General features: G+C 37.0%; 2 protein-coding genes across 2 annotated transcripts; one reads left to right on the top strand and one right to left on the bottom strand.

Moving 5' to 3' along the window:
* The first annotated feature begins 4,329 nt into the window (after nt 1-4,329).
* LOC129892067 (CASP-like protein 2A1) lies at nt 4,330-5,717 on the top strand. Its single transcript, XM_055967604.1, has 3 exons — nt 4,330-4,604; nt 4,975-5,092; nt 5,229-5,717. Exons 1-3 carry the CDS (start codon nt 4,393-4,395, stop codon nt 5,502-5,504), a joined length of 606 nt encoding a protein of 201 aa, XP_055823579.1. The 5' UTR covers nt 4,330-4,392; the 3' UTR covers nt 5,505-5,717.
* Nucleotides 5,718-6,824: 1,107 nt separating this feature from the next.
* On the bottom strand, nt 6,825-21,547 carry LOC129893516 (uncharacterized). The gene is made up of 8 exons (XM_055969063.1): nt 21,327-21,547; nt 20,040-20,280; nt 13,019-13,142; nt 10,856-11,202; nt 9,007-10,771; nt 8,273-8,529; nt 7,653-7,752; nt 6,825-7,212 (listed from the first exon to the last, which is right to left on the bottom strand). The coding sequence occupies exons 1-7, from the start codon at nt 21,413-21,415 to the stop codon at nt 7,681-7,683; spliced, it is 2,895 nt and encodes a 964-aa protein (XP_055825038.1). The 5' UTR covers nt 21,416-21,547; the 3' UTR covers nt 6,825-7,212; nt 7,653-7,680.
* Nucleotides 21,548-22,392: the final 845 nt, after the last annotated feature.

Genomic DNA, 22,392 nt, shown 5'->3' with positions numbered 1-22,392 from the left:
TAATATTTAAAAAGCAATATAAAGAAAGCTTGTTCAAAGAAAACTTAATTTATCTCAAAAATTAAATTGTGCCACATATATTAAGAAGGGGAGAAATATTTTGGAGTTTTACTAGTTTTCTAAAAAGGAAGAAAAGCTTATTCCATTATTTTCGGGGAAAATCGAACTCAAGTGAAGTTAAGTCGAGTCTGCTTCGCACCTTTGCTATCGGGCATTCATTGCGAGTCACTCCTAAATCTACCTGGTATGGGTTGCTAAATCGATTCCTCTTGACTTGATTAAAAAATCCTCTCATAAACTCGTATATATTAATAAAAAATGTGACTTTCACAGAGCCGATTACTCTTTGCCGTCAAATAGAAAGTTAGCTCATAGAGTTAGCGTTGATATTCTGCAGAAGATGCGTTGATATTCTGCAGAAGATGCGTGAATTGGCTTGCTAAACCGATACACATAAGATCAGGTAAAGTATTCCATGAGTTTTAAATCCTCCATGGACTTCGCATCTTTTCCAAATTCAAGAGAGTTAAAGATTGGACCACTAGGGTACGTTGCTCACTGAAAAGGGTCCTTCAATTTTTGTATATAAACATATCGTTTAATCATAGTACTATTAATTTTGAATAAAGAAACACGCTGTAGTTCATAATTATGCATCTATAAATTATCATAGAGTAGTTGATTCAAGGTGGCACATTAATGACGACATTATATGAAAAAAGGGGGACCTTAAAACTGTCACGATCCAAAATGGGCAATGAATGACACCCACACTTAACCTCCTAAGTGGGAGAACCAACGATACAACCCCAACTTATATTAGTTGTTCAACTTATGAAATATGATAATAATGCGGAAGCCAACTTTCGGAAGTAAGAAACAACAATTCACTAGGGTCTATTACATATCATTCCCAAAACCTGAAAGTCATCACTTCAAGGACATCTAATTCTAGAATACTAAGTCTTAAAATATCAAACGCCAAAATGAATAAATAACTTAATGTGTCCAAAAACTAAGGACATCATGCCATGCCCGAGAGAATCCAACACGAGCTAGAAGGAATAGCTCACCCTGGAATCTGATGTGCTGGACACTGGCTAGAGCTGAGGTCGAGTCGAAGTCGATGGTACAGTCGCTGCACTCCACAAAATAAAGTCAAGAAAAAACAAATAGGGGTCAGTACCGCGCAACATGTACTGAGTAGGAGTCATCGACCGACTCGAAATACAAATCAATATGAATAAAGTAAGCAGGAAATCAACTATAACACTTAACAGGTGGCAAACAACAAGATCAAGATCAAGTGACAACACAATGAACAATTACATAACCAATTAACAATATCAAAAGTATACATGAGGACTCAGGCCTCCACATTACGCTCTTTTGGGAAATGAGTTATTTGAGATTGGACAACATTAAGTCATTTTAATTTGTTTTTCTTTAACGTTATCGTGCCGAAATATGACACCCGATCCAATAATATCATGCCGGCTTGTGGCACTCGATCCAAATATATTGTATTGGCTCTGACATCCGATCTAATAATATCATGCCAGCTCGTGGCACCCGATCCAAATATATCGTGTCGGTTCGTGACACCCGATCCAATTATATCGTGTCGGATCGTGATATCCAATCCAAATATACTGTGTTGGAACGTGATACCAGATTTAAATATATTGTGTCAGAACGTGACACTCGATCTAAATATACTGTGTCGGAACGTGACACTTGATCTAAATATATCGTATTAGAACGTGACACTCGATCCAAATAACTGTGTCGGAACGTGACACCCGATCCAAATATAATTAATTTATCTTCTTTATTATTATATTTCACTTCATTAACAATATTTCATCAAAATTTTTTTATTCAAGGCATCACTTTTAATAGAGCAAGTTCAAAATTATGAATTTCACAGTCTTGAGATCGCATACCAATCATAACAACATGATATCAACCATACAAGACACAACAATTAAATGCATAATAAACTTCACACATTAATCGATGATTATCAATCGCTATTAAGAGTATATCTATGATATAGAATAAAATCATAACCTACCTCAACTGAAGAACCGAAGTCAAGCAAGCTAATTCACCAACGCTTTTCCTTTTTTCAATGTGTCACGTTTTCAATCTATCAAGTATACAATATTCGTAAGCAAACGAATCCGTAGACACCCATAATATATATATATATATATATATATATATATATATATATATATATATATATATATATATATATATATGTATATATGTTTAATCTAGACCCAACAACTCACTCAACTCTATAACAATTCTCTAAAACTCAAGCCTAGGGTTAAGCCTCAATTCCTCAAATATCATAACTCTAATGGTATTCATATAATACAATACACCTATTATCTAATTACCTATCTCAATATATCAAAACTTAAATTATAATATGATCATTATACAAAGGATCTGAAAAGAAAGAAATAATAAAGCTAAATACGAATTAATACCTTGTCGCTAGAAACTACAATTCGCAGAAAACAATTGTCACTCTATACTCCTCTAATCATTTTAACCCTTTACTACCCAATCATTAATGATGGCCACTAGGACGCTGCAGCAGAACCATATAATTCCAACTTGCCCACATTCATTTGTTTTCTTTCCAATTCAATTAATATAGTTAAAAAAAAGGATTTTCCATCTATCCACTTGTTTATATACAGGAGGTTATATTATAACTTTAGATACTAATTAGTCCTTTATCTGATATGAAGTTCGATGTTTGTCCGCAGCACAGATGAGAACAGCTCTTCTCTTCTTTTCTTTCCTCAATTAATCATGTACTAAAAGTGACAAAATCTACTAACTTATTTTAATAAATATAAAATAAGTGGTATAATATATTAACTAAATTATCATTTTAGCCCACCAATTAAATTAGTTATCTAAAGTTACTCCTCAACTAAATAATCATAGTTATTGAATAGTCCAAAATACCCATTTAAAATTTACAAAATTGATTTTTTATGAAATAACAAGCTCTAGTACTCAAAACGACCTAATGGATCGTTACAAGAACATTCATTAAAACGACTTGATACATTTATTTTATGCGCTCTACTACAACTGTTTGCTAAACAAAACCTTTTCAAATGAATGATTAGATCAATGGCAGGGATAGGTAGGCGAGGGGGTGAGGATGGAACGGAATGTTGGAGGAATAATGAAGACAATCACCGTGAAATATCACTTATAAAACTCATTTCTTTACTTTGATCGTGAAAGTCATATTTAATTTTTATTTTATATTTTTAGTAAAAAAAGAATTCTAAAATATTTTGATAATCAAATATTAAGAAAATTGGCCTTGTGCAATTTGCTATTCTTATAAGTTATCTGTAGCACAAATTTGAGTTTGGGAAGAGTCTCCTACTCTTCTTCTCTCTGATCACATTCCGTCCACGTCTCTCACCCACCGCATGCATATGCTTGCGACGTATTAATTCAACTGTGTTTTTCGATTTTTACAAATATATATATATATATATATATATCACCACTTTTATATAACAATAATCTCTTATAATAACACTATAAAAGTAAAAAGATTTAAAATCAACTCTTTATATTATATATATTTTATAATAATATCTTACTATAATAGTTAATAAGATTCAGACGAACAATAAAGGGCAGCCCGGTGCACTTAAGCTCCCGCTATGCGCAGGGTCCGGGGAAGGGCCCGACCACAAGGATCTGTTGTACGCAGCCTTACCTTGCATTTTTGCCAGAGGCTGTTTCCAAGGCTTGAACCCGTGACCTCCTGGTCACATGGCAGCAACTTTATAAAAAAAATTAACTGTACTTATTTTATCATTTTGGTATAAGTAAATTGAAAGTTAGAATTTTTATTGATAAAATTGTTAGTTTATGGCTCCCCTGTCCTGCGGTAGTAATATCTCTTGCATCACTATCTTTTTGGGGGGACCTTTTCTTATTTCGTTTTATCTTGGAAGGATCACACTTGTATATGCAGCAAAAACTTGGTTCTTGAATCTGTTCCTAAAGAGGTTAATATTGGTACGTACGAATTCAATAGCTTTTATAATTTTAATAATAAATTCATAACGCATAAATTTTAAATTTTGATTACGGCGTATGCGGATACACTAAATGAAGAAAGAGAGAGATAGTTGAGCAATTAGGGAAGGATGATTGACATCCATCACTTTGATGACCATTTTTTTGGCTTGCATGGGAAAGTGTGGCCATATTTATTGATCCAATTTAATGCCCTCAACTACCCCAACTCTTTAATTAGCTAAGTTCCATTACCAATCATTCACATATTCTCCCCCAATTTCTTCATAGGAGAGTACAACATCTAATTCCAAAATGAAAAGTAGTACTCATATGGCTGGAAGTACTCCACTCCAAAAGAGAGAATTAGAAGATGACAATGAAAGCAGCAGCAGCATGAGAACAGCTGAGACTATGCTGCGTTTGTTGCCGATGGGACTTTGTGTTGTGGCTCTGGTTATCATGCTTAAAAATTCACAAACTAATGACTATGGTTCCCTTACTTACTCTGACCTAGGAACCTTCAGGTAACTATAATCTCTGTTTTTTTAATCTGTGTTTGTCGATCCCTGGTTGGCATCGTTTATGATTGAGACTTCAAAGATATATAATCAATTTTGACCTATTCTATGAATCGGGAATATTACTAAGTTTTATCATCATGATTTACTGATTATGTAACTATTTTTAAAGCTTAAACTCTTTCGGTTATATATTGGAAAATTGTGGAAATTAAATTAATTGCCAAGGAATTTGAAGAAATGTGTGAATTTTGGTGTTAGAAGTGTCTCGTGTGGATTTGGTGAGTTAATTTTTGGGTTGAGTTAGGTCCAGGATCCGTTTTTTTACGAAAATTAAATTGATTGTTGGCTGAGGAGGGCTTTGAATCTTCTGCAGGTATTTAGTACATGCAAATGGAATTTGTGCAGGCTATTCACTTCTATCAGCAATTGTATCAGTTGTACCTCGTCCAATAACCATGTCTAAAGCCTGGACTTTCTTCCTCCTTGATCAGGTTCCTTAATCGCTACGCTATTGTGATCTTAATATATGTATATCATTTTTGCGTATGTATATATAGTTGGAGACAAAAGAAATAGGTTCAATTGAACTTACAGAGCCCGCTCTGGTTTCACTTGTGCTGTTTGTAGATATTGACATATGCAATACTGGCTGCTGGAGCTATATCGACGGAGGTGGTGTATCTAGCATATAAAGGGGATACAGAAGTTACATGGAGTGAATCATGTGGTTCATTTGGAGGCTTTTGCCACAGAGCCACAGCATCTGTCTCCATCACTTTCATAGTAAGTCTTTGCTATGCAGGGCTTTCGCTGCTTTCGTCTTATCGGCTTTTCAGCAAGTATGATGCACCAGTTGGGTCCTATAATGACAATAAGGAGGGAATTGAGATTGCTAACTATTGAGATTTTGAAACTGATCCCTCTTGGTTTTTAGCTCAGTGGTGGCTTCGCTAGTTTTTGGTTTTACTTATCTCATGTACACGGCAGATACTAATAAAATAGGTGTGATTAGGTACAATGGAAAGATGTTGCTTTACTTTTTTGTTTTTTAAACTTCATGAAAAGGATGTTGTTTCTCTTGAATATCATATATCAGGTAAATTTGTGAACTTCAAATCATTCTTCAGCTCCAGAAGTTTACTTGTAAATTTGTTCATGGGTAAACTAGGGAAACAATTAGATCTCAGCAGAAAGTTTCTAGTAAGTTGTAAATTAGCAAAGGTCGATTTGTGTTATATGAAAGGTGGATAATAGTGGTGTCCGAGTCAACTTTTGTGAACCTCCACTATTCCATCATATATTTACTACTTTTCACTAGCACAGATACTGGGCCAAGGTTTTTGAGTATGGAAAGAGATCTCCGGAATACCGTATCATTGACATTAGGTCGCACCCTTTGAGTCCTAGAACATTGCAAATATGGTTGGTTCGTTTCTTACTTTAGGGGTGTACAAATTTCAGGAATAGCTCAACATTAGACCAAGTGTGCTAATTGCATCCAAGACCTATGCTAATTTTTAACAAGAAAATACTAAGGACAGGATTAGATCAAGTGGAAGAGATGATTATATATTTTGATTAGTCTTGTAAATCTGTCATGGGTAATCTTATCCTCAAAACCTTGTATGTGATAGTGCTTAACTAGCATCAGTTGACAGTTCTTTTTGACCAAACAACTGATTCACTTTTAGAATGTGTAACTAATCAATATTTTATCTTCAAAATGACCAGCCAGAGTTAGAGAAACACAACGATATTAGACACTTTTTTTAAGAACATCAAAGGAAAGAAATTATAATAACTCTCTTGTAATGTTTTCACTAATATCTTCCAGAGTCGGTAATATATAACTTTAATCTAAATGTCAAGTAATCTAGTTTGATTTAACTATAAGAATATGTTAAATTTACCGTCAATAAGTGAAATTAACGAACCAATTGAGACAAGGGAAGTAGGTATTTCTTTTAATTTTGTAAAAGTGAGATCGTAATGATTTGATACTTGGAAAATCTTCAGCAGAGAGAAGGAAAGTCAAGCAAAACTAGCAACACCAATACATTTACAATTCACACATACAAAATGAATACTATTGACCACAAACGATATTTATCAAGGAACGAGTATGCTATCCGACTGCATCTCAGGAAAACACCACTAACAGCATCAGGATGGCCACATCCAAATACGATAACATTAGAAACAAATCAAGTTTTAAGGAGAGTCTAGGCTGGCCAAATGCTTTATATAAATAGGGCTCGAGCATTTATAAGTTTACAGAATTACTTGCTCAACTTCATCGTCTCAAATTTCAGGATGTCTGAAAAGCCAAACCTACTAAATCATTAAAAAGAAAAGTATCCTCAACTAAATCAGCCTCTTCCTTCAAGGCATTATTAATGGTTTGAACCAAGAAAAGCAACGAAGAAAAGGGAATCCATGAAAATCCATCGCTAGAATATCCTTCACAACTCCACATATAAAACCAGCTATAACATAATTTCAACTTCAGTGAGACAACAATCAGCCACCATGAAAGAAAACAGTTTTGATGTAATTGATCAAACACTGCAAAGCTGATCATTGGGATACTTCCACATTGGTGGACCAAGCCCTGCTCAAAGAAGGATAAAATAGTCAAATATAGTACAAATAACATGAAGTAACGACTTCTCAAACACTATCTAATTGCTATAATATTGACGCGTTAGTCATAAAATCACCTAAGTTCCTCCAGCAACAAAACAAAAACGATAGTCTTGACACAGGTATACTAAATCAATTGATTCTCTGATTGAGGGGGAAAAAAATCTTTAGACCAATGAACTCTAGAGGATTCTATAGGCTAAGAGAGACGGGCTCCATGTTAGAATCTACGATCAGGCTACCAGTTTGAACTCAGTTTATAGCAGCATGTTGTGCATTCAACACATTAAATAGAGGCTGTTACTGGTGATGGTAATTAATGTAGCAAGCTATATCCATCAAATGATGCAGTAAAACAGTAAAGGATCGTCAATATGTCATAAGAAGAATGCAAGCAACATAATATACCAGATTGTAAGTCTCACGCCTTTCACATTCAGTTATGTCCATGATGTTTGCTAAAAGAGTGGCGCGCCAAGAGTTTCCTACCTGGTGCACGATGATCATCCTGCAAAATTTTGAATCAGATACTTGGCCTCAGAAATCAAGAATTGATTGAAAAACAACGGGCCAAAAAGAAATGAACTCCCCCGGAGCTATAAAATTGAAAGGGGTGGTTATTCAAACAGACAAGAAATGGCGTGGTCTGAGAGGACAATGGGAAGAGATTTTTCCACATCCTTTCAATAACACATACAAGATTTAATCAAGATACAGACAAAAAGAAACAGAGATTTGAGTCTTGCGAAAACGATTTCCATTTCCAGAGAACTTGTTATTTGTGAAAGAAATCACTTGGCAGGGGAAAGCTTCAGGGAATAGCACATGATACTGCAAAACATGTTCTTTCCTTTTTTCATCTGTTAATAATCAAGCTCTTACATTAAGTTAAGATATCTAGCAAATTAACAACACTAGAATTTTAAACCCACGTCATATTAGAAACAACAAAAGAAAATTCCTTCTCCTTCGCAAAGCCTACAAAAAGAATTGTCATTGCTGGGAATACCATGTGCAAAATCAACTACCTTGTACAGAGATGCAGCTGATTCAGATTCAACAGTTTGGACTGGAACATGTCCAAGTGACTGGAAAGAATCCAAAGCATCTAATGTCAGCTGCCAACCACAGAGAGCAATAGCACCACTGTTGGAAGAGGAACTGCCACTATTACTGCAGCCAGCAGCAGCAACATTTCCATTTACCCAAGGACAGAAAAAGTTATGATGCTTAATTGGATCAAATTCAACAGCTTCTTCATAGTTGCTTTCTCCAATAGGAGGCCCTGATAACATTCATTTTCATCATTTCAGCAAGCTATGAATAACCAAATCAGTAAAACCTGAATAAACGAAGAAAAAAATACTTGAAAGTATAAAAGCAATGATGCCTAAAATGGAAAAAGGTGAAGTCTCAATCAAGGAATATCAAGTAAGGTAAACGATGCCTAATTCCATGTAAAGTTCCACCCGAGATGTGCTGAATCCAACCACAGTTAGCATCAGTATGAAAATTACCAGCAGTCTACCTGAATATGAGTTTAACCTATTCCAAGCTGAATGAAGTCTATTTTGTGATGTTAGCATCTAATGAGAGATGAGATACTATCTACCAGAATATAGAAACTTCCCAGTGTAGCTGTATTTTTTAAATCAATACAAGGTGCTTTTGCACGCACATTCAAACAAGTCTCTGAGAGAAAGGAGGGAGGTAGTAACATAGAGTAGACACTGATACCCTGAAACTCAAGCATGAAGTTTACCTGTCCCATTCGCAAGCATATAGTCTGACTCAACGAATCCGCAATCATCAGTAGCCGGTGCATTATTTTGGGTAACTTCTTCTTTGGATGCTTCATGGGCGGAACATACAACAGCATTGCAAGAAAGAGAAGGGTGTGGACTATTCGGGAGCATAGGTTGCAGGTGACAATTCTTTTCACCACTTTCAATGGATTCTGCTTTGGCAGAGCCAACAACTTTTGAGCCACTATCAGCCCTTCCCACTGAACGCGATGTCAGATCTTGACTATCACCATTAGGATCTCCACGGTCCACTTCTTCAGGGACATAGTCACCCATTAGCCCGGGATCTGGAGCAAATTCACCTGTTTGCCCCTGATTTTCAGTAATTTCAGCAACTGCTTCTACCTCACCAGCGACGCTATCTGCTCTGTGCACAGAAGCATCTGTCCCATGAATTTCAGCTTCATGACTAGCACCCATCCCAATACTTCCTCCACTGATCCCGAAGCTAGGACCATCCCTCACATTGGCAGTGGCAGTATCAGCATTCACAACTTCTTCATCATTTGTGCTACTAACACCCATTTCACCAGCACTTCTGACCACAGCTGGACAAGTACTCTGTTGAGCTTGGTTACTGTAGTTCAATTCTGAAGTTTCCACTGGGTCTGCACTTCTTAACATAGATGTAGAAGGAAAATGAACATCATCAAAGTCTCCAGGAAGATTCTCAACACTTTCCATTGAATCATCTGTACTGTGAACAGTGTCCATTGCAATAACAGATGAAACATGTGTTGAGTCTCGAGTAGAGGGCATACCAGTTAGCTGTTCGTGTCTTCGTCCAAAGGTATCATCTTTGGGAGCACCTGTACCAATCTCAAAACCAAGTGACAGGCTAGGACCAGCACCTGATGAATCCTTGCCATATGAAGTATGGTGGGTCCCGAAGGCATCAGACTGGCATGGACGCTTTGATGGGCCAGCTGAGTACTGACTACCATCATTTACTTCATCTACGTCACGGTCTATCACAGTGCCTTCAACACTATCAGCCGGTTGTACTAGCAATGGTGGCCTGTCAACCGTGCTTCCACCTTCCTCTAAGTTTCGTTTGCGAGAACTAGGGCCTCGGGATTCATATGAAGCTGCTTGACCACCAACTTCACTGCTCGAAGGTTGCCCAGTAACTGGATATCTTCGTTTATGGACATCTTGGAATTGTTCAGGCCTCGCATCCATGTTCACCTGTGTAGAGGATAATCCACCAGCCATTGTGAGATTCAGATCTACTCCTATATTTGACAAAGACCTTCCCACTTCATTTGTTGCAGCCTCATCAAGGTCCTCTGTCTGTTCCTTTTCCACACCATCGGCAGCAACCCACCCACTGATTCCACTAGCAGCACTTACTCCACGTGTCAATGCCATTTTCTTGCTTGTTTCAGGGATATCATTGCTATTTGGAGCTAAGGAAGCAGGACGGACAACAGTGAGGAAGTCCCAGATTCTCACGGTGGCTCCACACAAACTACAATCCAATAAAGGCGACCTAGATTCACCTTTAGACCTGGGACCCACAGCTTCGTTCTTACTATAAACTTTTTTCTTTGAAGAAGGCAATACATTTTCTCCATGGCCAAAATCTTGCAGAGAAGTGTGATATTTTGTGGGACCAATGGAGTACCCACTCCTAGCTGATTGAGCAGAATGTTCTTCACAGTCTTGGACATTTGGAAGCCATCTTGGCTCCCATCCACACAGGCTTATCAACTTATTGGCCTAAATTGCAAATAATTTCTAGTTATTCAGAACACAACAACAGAGGGATAATATGTAGCAATTTAAATGAAATGAGACTCTTACACGAGAGTATACAAGGAAGACATCTTCTACGTTGGTTTCAGTTCCTGAAACAATCTCTAACCTAAAGATGGGTTCCATCCCACCAAAAGCCTGCGACTGAGCTAGAAGGCGATCAATTTCTGAACTTCGAGAGACCTTGATGTGCTCAATTGCAGATGCAGCCACAATTGGAAGTGAAGGAAACTGAAGCAATCCATCACATCGATCCTTATAACCACCAATTAAGGCTGATGGTGGTGTAGGAGGGAACTGGACCAAGCTTTCTGCACAGCTGCTTCCTCTCCAAGGACAAGTGGCCTTGTGTCCTTCATCAAGTTTCTTTGCAAATTCTTCCCCCGCGATATCAGCTATCAAAAACAACCAACAGATGAGAAAACTTTCCTCAAAATGTGCGAAGCAACAATTTTACCACATACACTGAATATACCAAAGTTTTCCATAGAAATCGAACACATTAAAAGGAAGTATCATAATGATATATGATACAAGTTTCAAGCATAACCAGGTTCTTCTCTTCCAATATGGTTTATCTTTGCAAAAAGGCGAGAATACAGTTCGTATGATCCTGCTCTTCCAGCATATTTGGCACAGAAAATTAATTGGTTAGTGTAAATCCAAACTACAACAAAAGCTGCTACAGCTACTTCTGTTCATACATAATTGAGGGTGGGGACTAGCAGAAAACTATATCCTTTTCCTTGCATAGGAATAAATAAGAGCAACAGAAGCAAACTGGAACTTACAGCAACTTTATCCCACACTAACAGAAATTATGGAGAGCTAAACAGATCACACTGGAAAGGGGGGAAAGTATGAACAAAATTATTTTTGCACAAAAAAGGTGGATAAAAGCCGTAACCAACAATCAAATAATAAACAAGGAGTAATCTGCAATTGTCCATATGCTATTGTGGGACAGTTGAGTCGTGAAGCTTCCTAAAGTATAAAATAAACTTCCAAAAGCAATTATTTAAATTCCCATTAATTAAACACTGAACTCAAAGAGAAATGGACAGGGTAAGTATGACATTACTGAAGGATACTAGAAGCATGCATCTAATACAAAATACATTTTACTTTCTGAACTAAGTAATGCCCTTATGATGAATGTTTCTAGCACTAAAATCCTAGTTAGAGCTGAAAGCATGCTACACCATTATCTTGATCATTCATGTTTTATGATCCACCTAAGAGTTCTTCCAACTGAAGTCTTTCCTCAATGGAAAAAGCTTTAGCAACAATGCCTCCTTCCTACAACAGAAGGGCTGAATCCAACATATCCAATATGAGAAGGAAATACTGTCCTAAAATATTCCCAAACAAACAAAACAGAAAGTTAACCAGATATTTACACAACAGAGTTCCAATGAAGTATCACCATGAATAACTCAGAAAACAACAGAGGAAAAATCCTTGGGTTCAATGCAACTGAAAGTAGGATCTTGCATTTAAGATTAACTTAGGGAAATAACTTCTTCTACAGCTGGACTTCATACGCATCAGGGACAGAATGAGCTATATGGGAGAGATACTTTGTTGAGACACGATTTCTTTAGAGCTGTTCTGAGACCGGAAAAATAACGATAAGAGCAAAAACAGGGTTAAACAGAATTTAAGAGCACTTAGAAAGAAAGAGAACAACTCGAAGAATAGAAGTAGGAGAAGAGAGAAAAGGAAACAATTCTTCCAAGATTCCACAACATTTTCTATATACAATGCTCTCATTCTCCCTCCCTCAAATACACAATTGGAAAATTCTGAAGAGAAGACATGAAGATATCTCATTTACATATTTTTGAGGATGTTAGTCTAGATTTGTTCTTTTCTGTTTTTTTTTTAGATTTCTTGCTGACCAACTATACCATCTTCTAATGACCAAAACTCAACCGAATGTAAAATTTCGAAGATTCCTTGTTGTCTAGTTGACTATCTGGTGACTATCAAAAAATGAGAATAAGCTAAACTTCATATTGTAAAAGTAGAACCCTCTTAAACAATATTAACATTATGTCAGATTCCTTGGCACTGGTCATACTCCTTACAATAATTAACACGATATCTGCATCAGCAATTCAATCATTCTGAGAAGTATCTTAGTGAAGCAAAAGTTTAACTAAAACACCTACCAACAAAGCTTTATAGTCAATCAAAACAAGAATTCACCTTCATCAGGGGTCCATGTTGCAGAAGAAACGAATCTCAGATTAGCACCACAGGCTTCACACTCAATTGTATCAACATCCACATTCACCCAGCCTCTTCTAGCACAGGCCAGTGAACTTGAAGCCTGCGTCAACAATTGCAGTAAAGAAGTTGTGCAAAGTACGTACTTCACCACGATGGAAAATTTATGAATTGATAAGAAAGGTAAAAAGGAAATTGAAATACCAAAGGAAAGAAGCAATAAGGGCTGCCATTGTCATGTTCAACCCTCGGGATAAAGCGCAAGGAAAAAGGCAATTGAGGGACCACCACATTCAGAGTTAGAAAAAAAACATATGAACTTTTTTTTTTGAAACTGAAAAAAAACAATTAAACTTATAAACAGGTCCGACAATTTATTATTATTTATGGGCTTTGCATCTGCAATGAGGATACTTTTCTCTTTCGATGTGGGTCATGGGACAGCTACAATCATATTAATCACGTGTGAATAGTTTAAAGGGACAATTTCAAATATATACAATAAACTAATTAGTTTACAACAAATATAGCCATATTTTATTTACATAAAAAGTAGCCAAAATCATAAGAAATATACAGTGACTATGCACTGACTATACAATATAAATTACTTATACATGAACTATACACTGAATATACATTATGATACACTCAAAAACTGAATATAGTTTGACTATACATGAAATATACACTAACTATACATGCCTATACAGCGATGCACCTTTTTAATGTGGAGTGAACCTTGAAACAACAGTAAGTTACTCATTTGACAACCTGTAGTCACGGGTTCTAAAATGTAAACAGCTTTTATGCAGAAATTCAAACATAAGGCTGTATTTGGTATACACCTACTCTCCCCTACCCGAGACTAACTAGGACCACTTCATACACGAGGTAAAAGAGACCACTTCTGTCTAGTTTTGGGAAAACAAAAGTGGGCAGATAATGCTGAACACGGGATCAAACCTGTGCACCCAACCTCACTTTGGCCACTGGGCTGCCTCTCTCAATTGTGTCAAGGGTGTTCAAAATAACAACAATATACCCCGTGTAATCCCAAAAGTGGGGTCTAGGAGGTTGGGATGTACGCAGACTTTAGCCCTACCTAATGAAGGCATAGAGGTTGTTCCTGATAGACCCTCGGCTCAAGTAAAGCATTTCAAAGCAGGTATGAAACATAGGGAAGAAGCCAAGGCGAAAATAATGGAGAAAAGAACAGTAGCAACAACAAATAATACAACAACTGAAATGTATTATATATATTTATATAAAGTGGCATGTGACCTATAAACCCGGTATAATTTCCCAGCAAGGGTGTTTGTTAAACCACCCTTGGGACACTATAGTTGTAGCTCCGTCACTGCATACTAGTTAACAATCTTAAACAATTTTTGGGCTGTATGGACTTGTTGGGTCGTGATAAAAAAAATGTGAAGAAAGCAATCGGAAGCTGGGGCAGATGGAAAGTTGGCCATCATAAAATTCAAGAAGATGATACCAGCAAAAAAAATTGGGTTGTATGGACAGAAGGAATTTGCAGATGTTTTGATGGCATTTAACTCCTAATCATTCCCTATAAGCCAAATGTCTTTTACATTTGAGGGAATCACTTTAAATTCCTCAGTTCAGTTTTTAGATTTTGTTAGCTCACTGAGCATAGCCTAGCTGATTTGGATTGGATCTAACTGCACCTTTCTATAATCATTTGTGGATCTGTTTGCATCTTCTTGATGTCTTTAATGAAATTTCTTACTTCATAAAAAAAATAGCCTTTGATGAAACTTCTTACTTCATCAGTGTTAGAATAGGAATAGGTGTACACAATCCTACTTAGAATAGGAATAGAAATAGGAATAGTTATAGTTTATAGTATCCTACTTGGAAAAGGATTGGTTTATAGTGTCTATAAATAGGGTCTTTATGTAATATTGTTCTTACACAATTCAATAATATTTTTCTCGTATATTTCTCACATGGTATCAGAGTGTTGGTGAGAAACTTCAAGTCGCTGTGTGTCAATTATTTTTCCGGCGACTTTTGGGAGCTGAATTTCGTCATTTTTTGTTCAATGGGTGTTGTGAGAAAATCAACACCATTACAAAGCTCGGAAAGCTTAGGTGACCAAACCCCAGCCAAAACCACCGGAAAACAACACCTCACGCGTTGTCACGCGCCGTTTGAAGGTGAAATTTTTCGGCGAGATCTGGTTCACACGCCGGCGCGTGAGGCTTCTTCGATCAGTTATTTTTGAGTTTTTTCCTCAGTTGGGGTCGTCCAGTCATTCCAACCAAACCCCGGCCAATTTACTCTAGCTCCGAGCCTCAAAATTAAGGTTTCGGCAATTTTCAGCCAGTTTCCGGCAAGTTTCCGACAAAATCAGGATTTTCAGACCAGATTTCAACAGTCAAATCTGTCTTTCCAGACCAAAAATATAGGAAGTTCAAGCCCTATGATTACTTCGGAACCATTAATGAAAAGCTCAAACTATTTAGCTTGGGCTTTCTCGGTTGAGTCGTGGTGTAAGGGTCAAGGCGTCCAAGATCACTTAACCAATAATGTTTTTGTGGTAGATGAAAAGGCCAAGGCTAGTGAGGAAGATGCAAAAGTCAAAGCACAATGGGTGAAGGTTGATGCTCAATTATGTAGTCTCCTATGGCGATCTATCAATTCCAATTTGGGAAAAGGCTCGTACTTTATACACTAATGACATATCTCGATTCTATGATTTGATATCTCGAATGACCAACTTAAAGGAACAAGATTCCGATATGTCTACTTACTTGGGATAGGTACAAGTAGTCATGGAGGAATTTGAAATGTTGATGCCAGTTACTACGAATGTGGAAAAACAACAAAAGCACAGACAGACGTTGTTTCTAGTTCTTACACTTGCTGGACTTTCTACTGACCATGATTCAGTGCGTGATCAGATTCTAGTTAGTCTTGTAGTTCCTACAATTAATGAATTATTCTCTCATCTACTTCGTCTTGCCGGACATCCCAATCACAAAGTAGCCTTATCGCCCACCATTGACTCCTCTGTTCTTGCATCTCAAACCATAGAAAAATAAACATATCAATCTATGGAGAATCGGCGAGGAGGAGGGCGTTTTGAAAAACCTCGATCCAAGTTTAGTCATTGTCATAAACTTGAGCATACTCGTGACATATATTATATTTTGCATGGTCCACCATCCAGTTATGATCCTATTGCTCTAAAGGAATATAATGAGTTCCTTCGAAATCGTGCAAGCAAGCAGACATCTCCACAAGTAGCATTTGTGGCTCAGCCTAATCAACCATCCATTAATGCTCATATTGCTCATACAGAATATAATGAGTTCCTCCAGTATTGAGCAAGTAAGAAAATGTCACCACAAGTAGCTTCAGTTGCACAACTTGATGTTTCTATTGCGGGTAATTCTTTCGCTTGTGTTTCACAATCTAGTACTCTTGGTTCATGGGTCATGGAATCAGGCGCTTCCAATCATATCTCTGGTAATAAATCATTTTTGTCTGATATTGTTTATTCACAATCTCTTCCAGCTATTACTTTAGCTAATGGGATCAAAACAAAATCAAAAGGGGTTGGCAAAGCCAAACCCTTATCTTATGTCACTCTAGACTCTGTTTTTTATGTCCCTAGCTCTCCTTTTAGTCTGGCATCCGTTGGTCGTTTGACGCGTGCCTTACATTGTGGCATATTCTTTTTTGATGATTTTTTCTCATGCAGAACCGTCATACGGGACAGACGATTGGCACAGGGCATGAATCACAAGGCCTTTACTATCTTACCTCTTCAAACTCCTTTATAGCATGCTCCGTTACCAGTCTATCCAAGTTGCAAAAGATGGTGCCTAGTTTGTCTAGTTTAGACTGTGAGTCATGTCAACTTGGGAAACACGCTCGTGCTACATTTTCACGTAGTACTGAGGGTCATTCCGAATCTATTTTTTCATTAGTTCATTCTGATATTTGAGGTCCTAGTAGAGTTAGTTCACCCTTAGGATTTCGTTATTTTGTTAGTTTCATTGATGATTATTCAAGATGCACTTGGATTTTCTTAATGAAAGTTCATTCTGAGTTATTTTCTATATTTAAAAATTTCTTTGTTGAAATACAAAATCAATTTGGAGTTTCTATTCGTACTTTTCGTAGTGATAATGCCTTAGAATACTTATCCTCCCAATTTTAGGAGTTTATGACTCACCGTGGAATTATTCACTAAACATCTTATCCGTACACCCCTCAACAAAATGGTGTAGCAAAAAGGAAGAATAGGCATCTCATTGAGACCGCTCGCACTCTTCTCATTGAATCTCATGATCCATTGCACTTTTGGGGAGATGCAGTCCTTGCATCTTGTTATTTAATTAATAGAATGCCCTCATCCCTTATTCAGAATCAAGTTCCATTTTCCATACTGTTTCCTCAGTCACGTCTTTACTCTATCCCTCTCGTGTCTTTGGAAGCACATGCTTTGTTCATAACTTAGCCCTAGGGAAAGATAACACCATGCCCTCAAATATGTCTTCCTTGGTTACTACTCCCGAGCTCAAAAAGGGTATCGTTGTTATTCACCTGAACTTCATCGATACCTTATGTCCGCCAATGTCACATTCTTTGAGTCTCAACCTTACAATACACCTTCTAATCATCCTGATGTATCTGAGGTCTTAGCCATACCTCAAGTCTTACTTGTACCAACTTTTGAGGAATCTATAGTCTCTCCTACATCTCCAGTTGTAGTGCCACCACTCTTGACTTATCATTGTCGTCCGTGTCCAGTTGTAGTCCCAGATGATTCATGTCATGTGCCAAACCCTACTCCTACTGCGGACTTGCCTCCTCCTAGACAATCGATTGTACTTCAAAAAGGTATACGATCCACTCGAAATGCTAACCCACATTATACTTTCTTGAGTTATCATCGTCTATCATCACCACATTATGCCTTTGTATCATCTTTGTCTTCTATTTCCATTCCTAAGACTACAGGTGAAGCACTTTCTCATTCTCGACGGAGGCAGGCTATGATTGATGAGATGTTTGCTTTACATATGAGTGGTAATTGGGAGCTTGTTTCCCTTCCTGCAGGTAAATCAATTGTTGGTTGTCGTTGGGTTTATGCAGTCAAAATTGGCCCAGATAGTCAGGTGGATCAACTGAAGGCTCGCCTTGTTGCCAAAGGGTATACTCAGCTTTTTGGGCTAGATTATAGTGACACTTTCGCTCCCGTGGCTAAAATAGCATTTGTCCGTCTTTTTCTATCTGTGGTTATTGTTCGTCATTGGCCTCTTCATCAGTTGGACATTAAGAATGCTTTTTTTCATAGTGATCTTGAGGAAGAAGTTTATATAGAGCAACCACCTGGTTTTGTTGCTCAGGGGAAGTCTAGTACCCTTGTATGTCGATTGTGTAGGTCACTCTATAGTCTGAAACAGTCTCATCGAGCCTGGTTTGAGAAGTTCAGCAAATTAATTCAGCAGTTTGGCATGACTCGTAGTGGAGCTGATCACTCAGTCTTTTATCGGCATTCTACACCAAATCTGTGTATTTATTTAGTTGTTTACGTTGATGATATCGTTATCACCGGCAATGATCAAGATGGTATCACTAATTTGAAGCAACATCTCTTTCAGAATTTCCAACCTAAAGACCTCGGCAGAATGAAGTATTTTCTAGGTATTGAGGTTGCTCGGTCTAGATCAGGTATTGTTATTTCTCAACGCATGCCTTAGACATTCTTGAGGAGACAGGGATGACAGAATGTAGACCCGTTGACACTCCTATGGATTCAAATGTTAAACTCCTTCCAAGACAAGGGGAGCCACTCAGTAATCCTGAAAGGTATAGACGGCTCATTGGAAAGTTGAATTATCTCACAGTGACTAGACTTGACATCTCTTTTTCTGTAAGTGTTGTAAGTCAGTTTATGACATCTCCTTGTGATAGTCATTGGGATGCAGTTATTCGTATTATGCGATATATAAAGTTAACTCCCGATTAAAGGACTACTTTTTTAGGATCACGACCATGAGCATATCACCGAATATATAGATGTTGATTGGGTAGGATCACCCTCTAATAGACGTTCTACATCCGGGTATTGTGTTTTAGTAGGAGGTAATTTGGTGTCGTGGAAAAGTAAGAAACAGAGTATGGTTGCTCGATCTAGTGCAGAAGCAGAATATCGAGCAATGATTGTGGCAACTTGTGAGCTAGTTTGGATCAAACGGTTGCTGACAGAACTAAAATTTGGAGAAACCGATCATATGAAACTTGTGTGTGATAATCAAGCGGCCCTTCATATTGCATCAAATCCAGTATTTCATGAGAGGACTAAGCACATTGAGATTGATTGTCACTTTGTCAGAGAAAAGATACTTTCAAGAGATATTGTTACAAAGTTCATGAAGTCAAATGATCAACTTGCAGATATCTTCGCTATATCCCTCACCGGTCCTTGTATTAATTATATTTGTAACAAGCTAGATACATATGATTTGTATGCACCAGCTTAAGGGGAGTGTTAGAATAGAAATAGGTGTACACAATCCTACTTAGAATAGGAATAGGAATAGGAATAGGAATAGGAATAGTTTATAGTATCCTACTTGGAAAAGGATTGGTTTATAGTGTCTATAAATAGGGTCTTTATGTAATATTGTTCTTACACAATTCAATAATATTTTTCTCCTATATTTCTCACAATCAGAAAAACAATCTTAATCATAATTATTCAAATCATATCACGCAAGCATCCTTGTTCTCGTGCACCACATCCTAACCCTGGTACAAACTAACATAAAATGTGTCTCTTATCTATGTCATGCAATTTCTGCAACAAGCTCCCAATAAGCATAAAAGCAAAACAGGCCAAGAAAATAGAAACATACAGATAACTTGGTTTTGGGAGATTTGTGGTTAGGAAAAGCTGGATTTGACAGATCATGCAATTATCTTAAGAGATGATGCAAAAGGAATCTTTCAGTCAGACCTTAGGCTTCCCAAACCAGTTTGTGGGTTGGAAAGTGGACAGACGCCTCAATAGATCACCCCTTTCCCATGGTCTACATGAAGGTTGTGATGATCCTAGAGCAGAACCACCAGCACTGTTGCTCACTGAAGTCCACATGGGCTGTGAACCAATACGGGAAAGTGAAGCTGCTTTTGAATGTGCTAACCAATCTGTGCCCCCAGCATTTGTTGGAACGGCAGGAGATGATGCCCCTACAGAACTGCATCGTAAAGTTAAATTATTAATTCACTTCTGACCTAACAGATTAAAAATGTTGGAAAACAACAATCAACTTTGACTGGCGGCTTCTAATCTACACCTTTTCCTTTTTGTGTGGAAAAGGCCTCCAATCTACACATCTCATGCAGAAATAAGATCAATATGTAAATCAACTGCTTCTCAATCCTAAGCTAATTGGTTTGTACTATATTAAGCCTTTGTAAGTTTTTAGACATCCAGAGGCATATACAGGAATTAAATTTAATGGGTTCAACTTTTAAGATTCTCGGTACTGAACTCATTGTACTGTTAAAATTACGGATTGAGACATAACACCTGTAATGATTTAGGTTATTAAATATCTATATATACTCCATGCTGGAAGTTGTGAGTTCATTTAAAACCCATAGGAAAAAGTCCACCCGCCTTTTGTATACATCCTACTCTCTTCAGGTTTGTTTAATCACACGAAAATCAGACCAAGACAAACAAATACTACACTATCCTAAACTTTAGAATTCACCATTTACGCTAACAAAACAGAGAAATGTCACCAGCCCACATGTACAACAGTACTTTATGTCATAAAAATGTCGCCAGCCCACATGAATAAAGCATCAAGAATCAAACCAGTAATGGAAAATAATAAATACAACAACTAAATAAGCAGATCTCTTAATGAGTATAACTTTCTACATGTATTGATTCATCTATTCCTAAAATTACTCTCATTCACTGTGGCACATAGACATCAATAACCCATCACGAAAACAACGAACAGAATAAGTAAAAATCTTAGTCTAACAGAACAAATTAATGAAGAAACAAAAGCTCCACATAGAAATTTCTCTGAGTGGCAAGTAGACTTAAAAGGGGTAGACCGGTTGACCTATAAATCCTTGTTCTCATAATTAACCAGTCGAATTTAAATTTCGAACAGCATTGCTCGAATTTTGAACCCTAGAAACGAATTAAAGACAAATTAAGTAAAAAACGCAAGCAGATAAATTGGGGGAATTGTTGAAAAGCTAGGGTTTGGGGGTTTACCTAGCTGCCGGTGTAGGGATAGGGGGAGGAGAAGATGATTTGGGCGGCAATTGAGGATCATGGGAAGAGCTTATAGCTTCTTCCTTCATGATTTTTCACCTTCTACTGTGTGCGAGTGCGTGTATAATGGTGGTTTCTCACTCTCTCTCTCTCGCTCTGCGATGTTGTTGGAGCTATACTATTTTGCTTTGCGACTAAGAGTTTGTTTGTAGGAAGGAAGATTTTTCAATTTTCACAATATTTGGTTGGCTTAAAAAATTCGATTCTAATTAATTTTTAAAAAAAAATTAAGAAAAATGATTTTCTCTCAAAAATTAAGAAAAATAGTTTCTAAAACTTTCTTCCAATCTCAATTTATAATGTTTTTTTTTACCCACTCCTACCACGACCCTCCCTCCCTCGCCAGACCCTAACAAAAAATTAAAATTTCTTTTTAAAGAAAATATTAAAAGTTTATTTTTGAAAACTATTTCACATTTGAAAAATTCATATTTTTTTTGTATCATATCCCTACCCCGACCATCCTATCCAAAAAATAATTAAAAACTTTATATTTTTGGAAAATATTTAAGAATTTAAAAAAAAAAAATACCCCACAACTCCCCCTACCAGCCCCCCTCCCCAACCCCACAAAAATAAAATTATTTTTAAAAAATATTTCAGATTTTAAAAGTTTCATTTTTTTTGACCCACCACCTACCCGACCCCCTACCAACCCCCACCCCACCATCCCCCCACACACGAAAAGGAAATTTTAAAAATTCATTTTTGACAATATTTTAAATTTTGAAAATTTTATTTTTTTTACCCCATCTTATACCTCGACCCCACCAGCCCCACTCCCCCGTACATAAAAAAAATTAAAAATTTATTTTTGAAATATATTTCAAGTTTGAAATTTTTATTTTTTTACCCCACCTCTAACTCCGACCCCTCTGTCAGCGCCCCCGCCCCATTCCCAAAAAAATAAAAATTTATTTTTTAAAAAAATAAATTATTTGAAAGTTAGGTTTGAAGTCGGGTGTGGTCGGATTTCAGTTCGAAAGTCGGGATCGAGTTTATATTT

Source organism: Solanum dulcamara, chromosome 6, assembly GCF_947179165.1.
Source record: "Solanum dulcamara chromosome 6, daSolDulc1.2, whole genome shotgun sequence".
NCBI lineage: Eukaryota > Viridiplantae > Streptophyta > Magnoliopsida > Solanales > Solanaceae > Solanum > Solanum dulcamara.
Note: the sequence above shows the minus strand (reverse complement) of the source record. Positions and strands in the feature narration are given on the sequence as shown.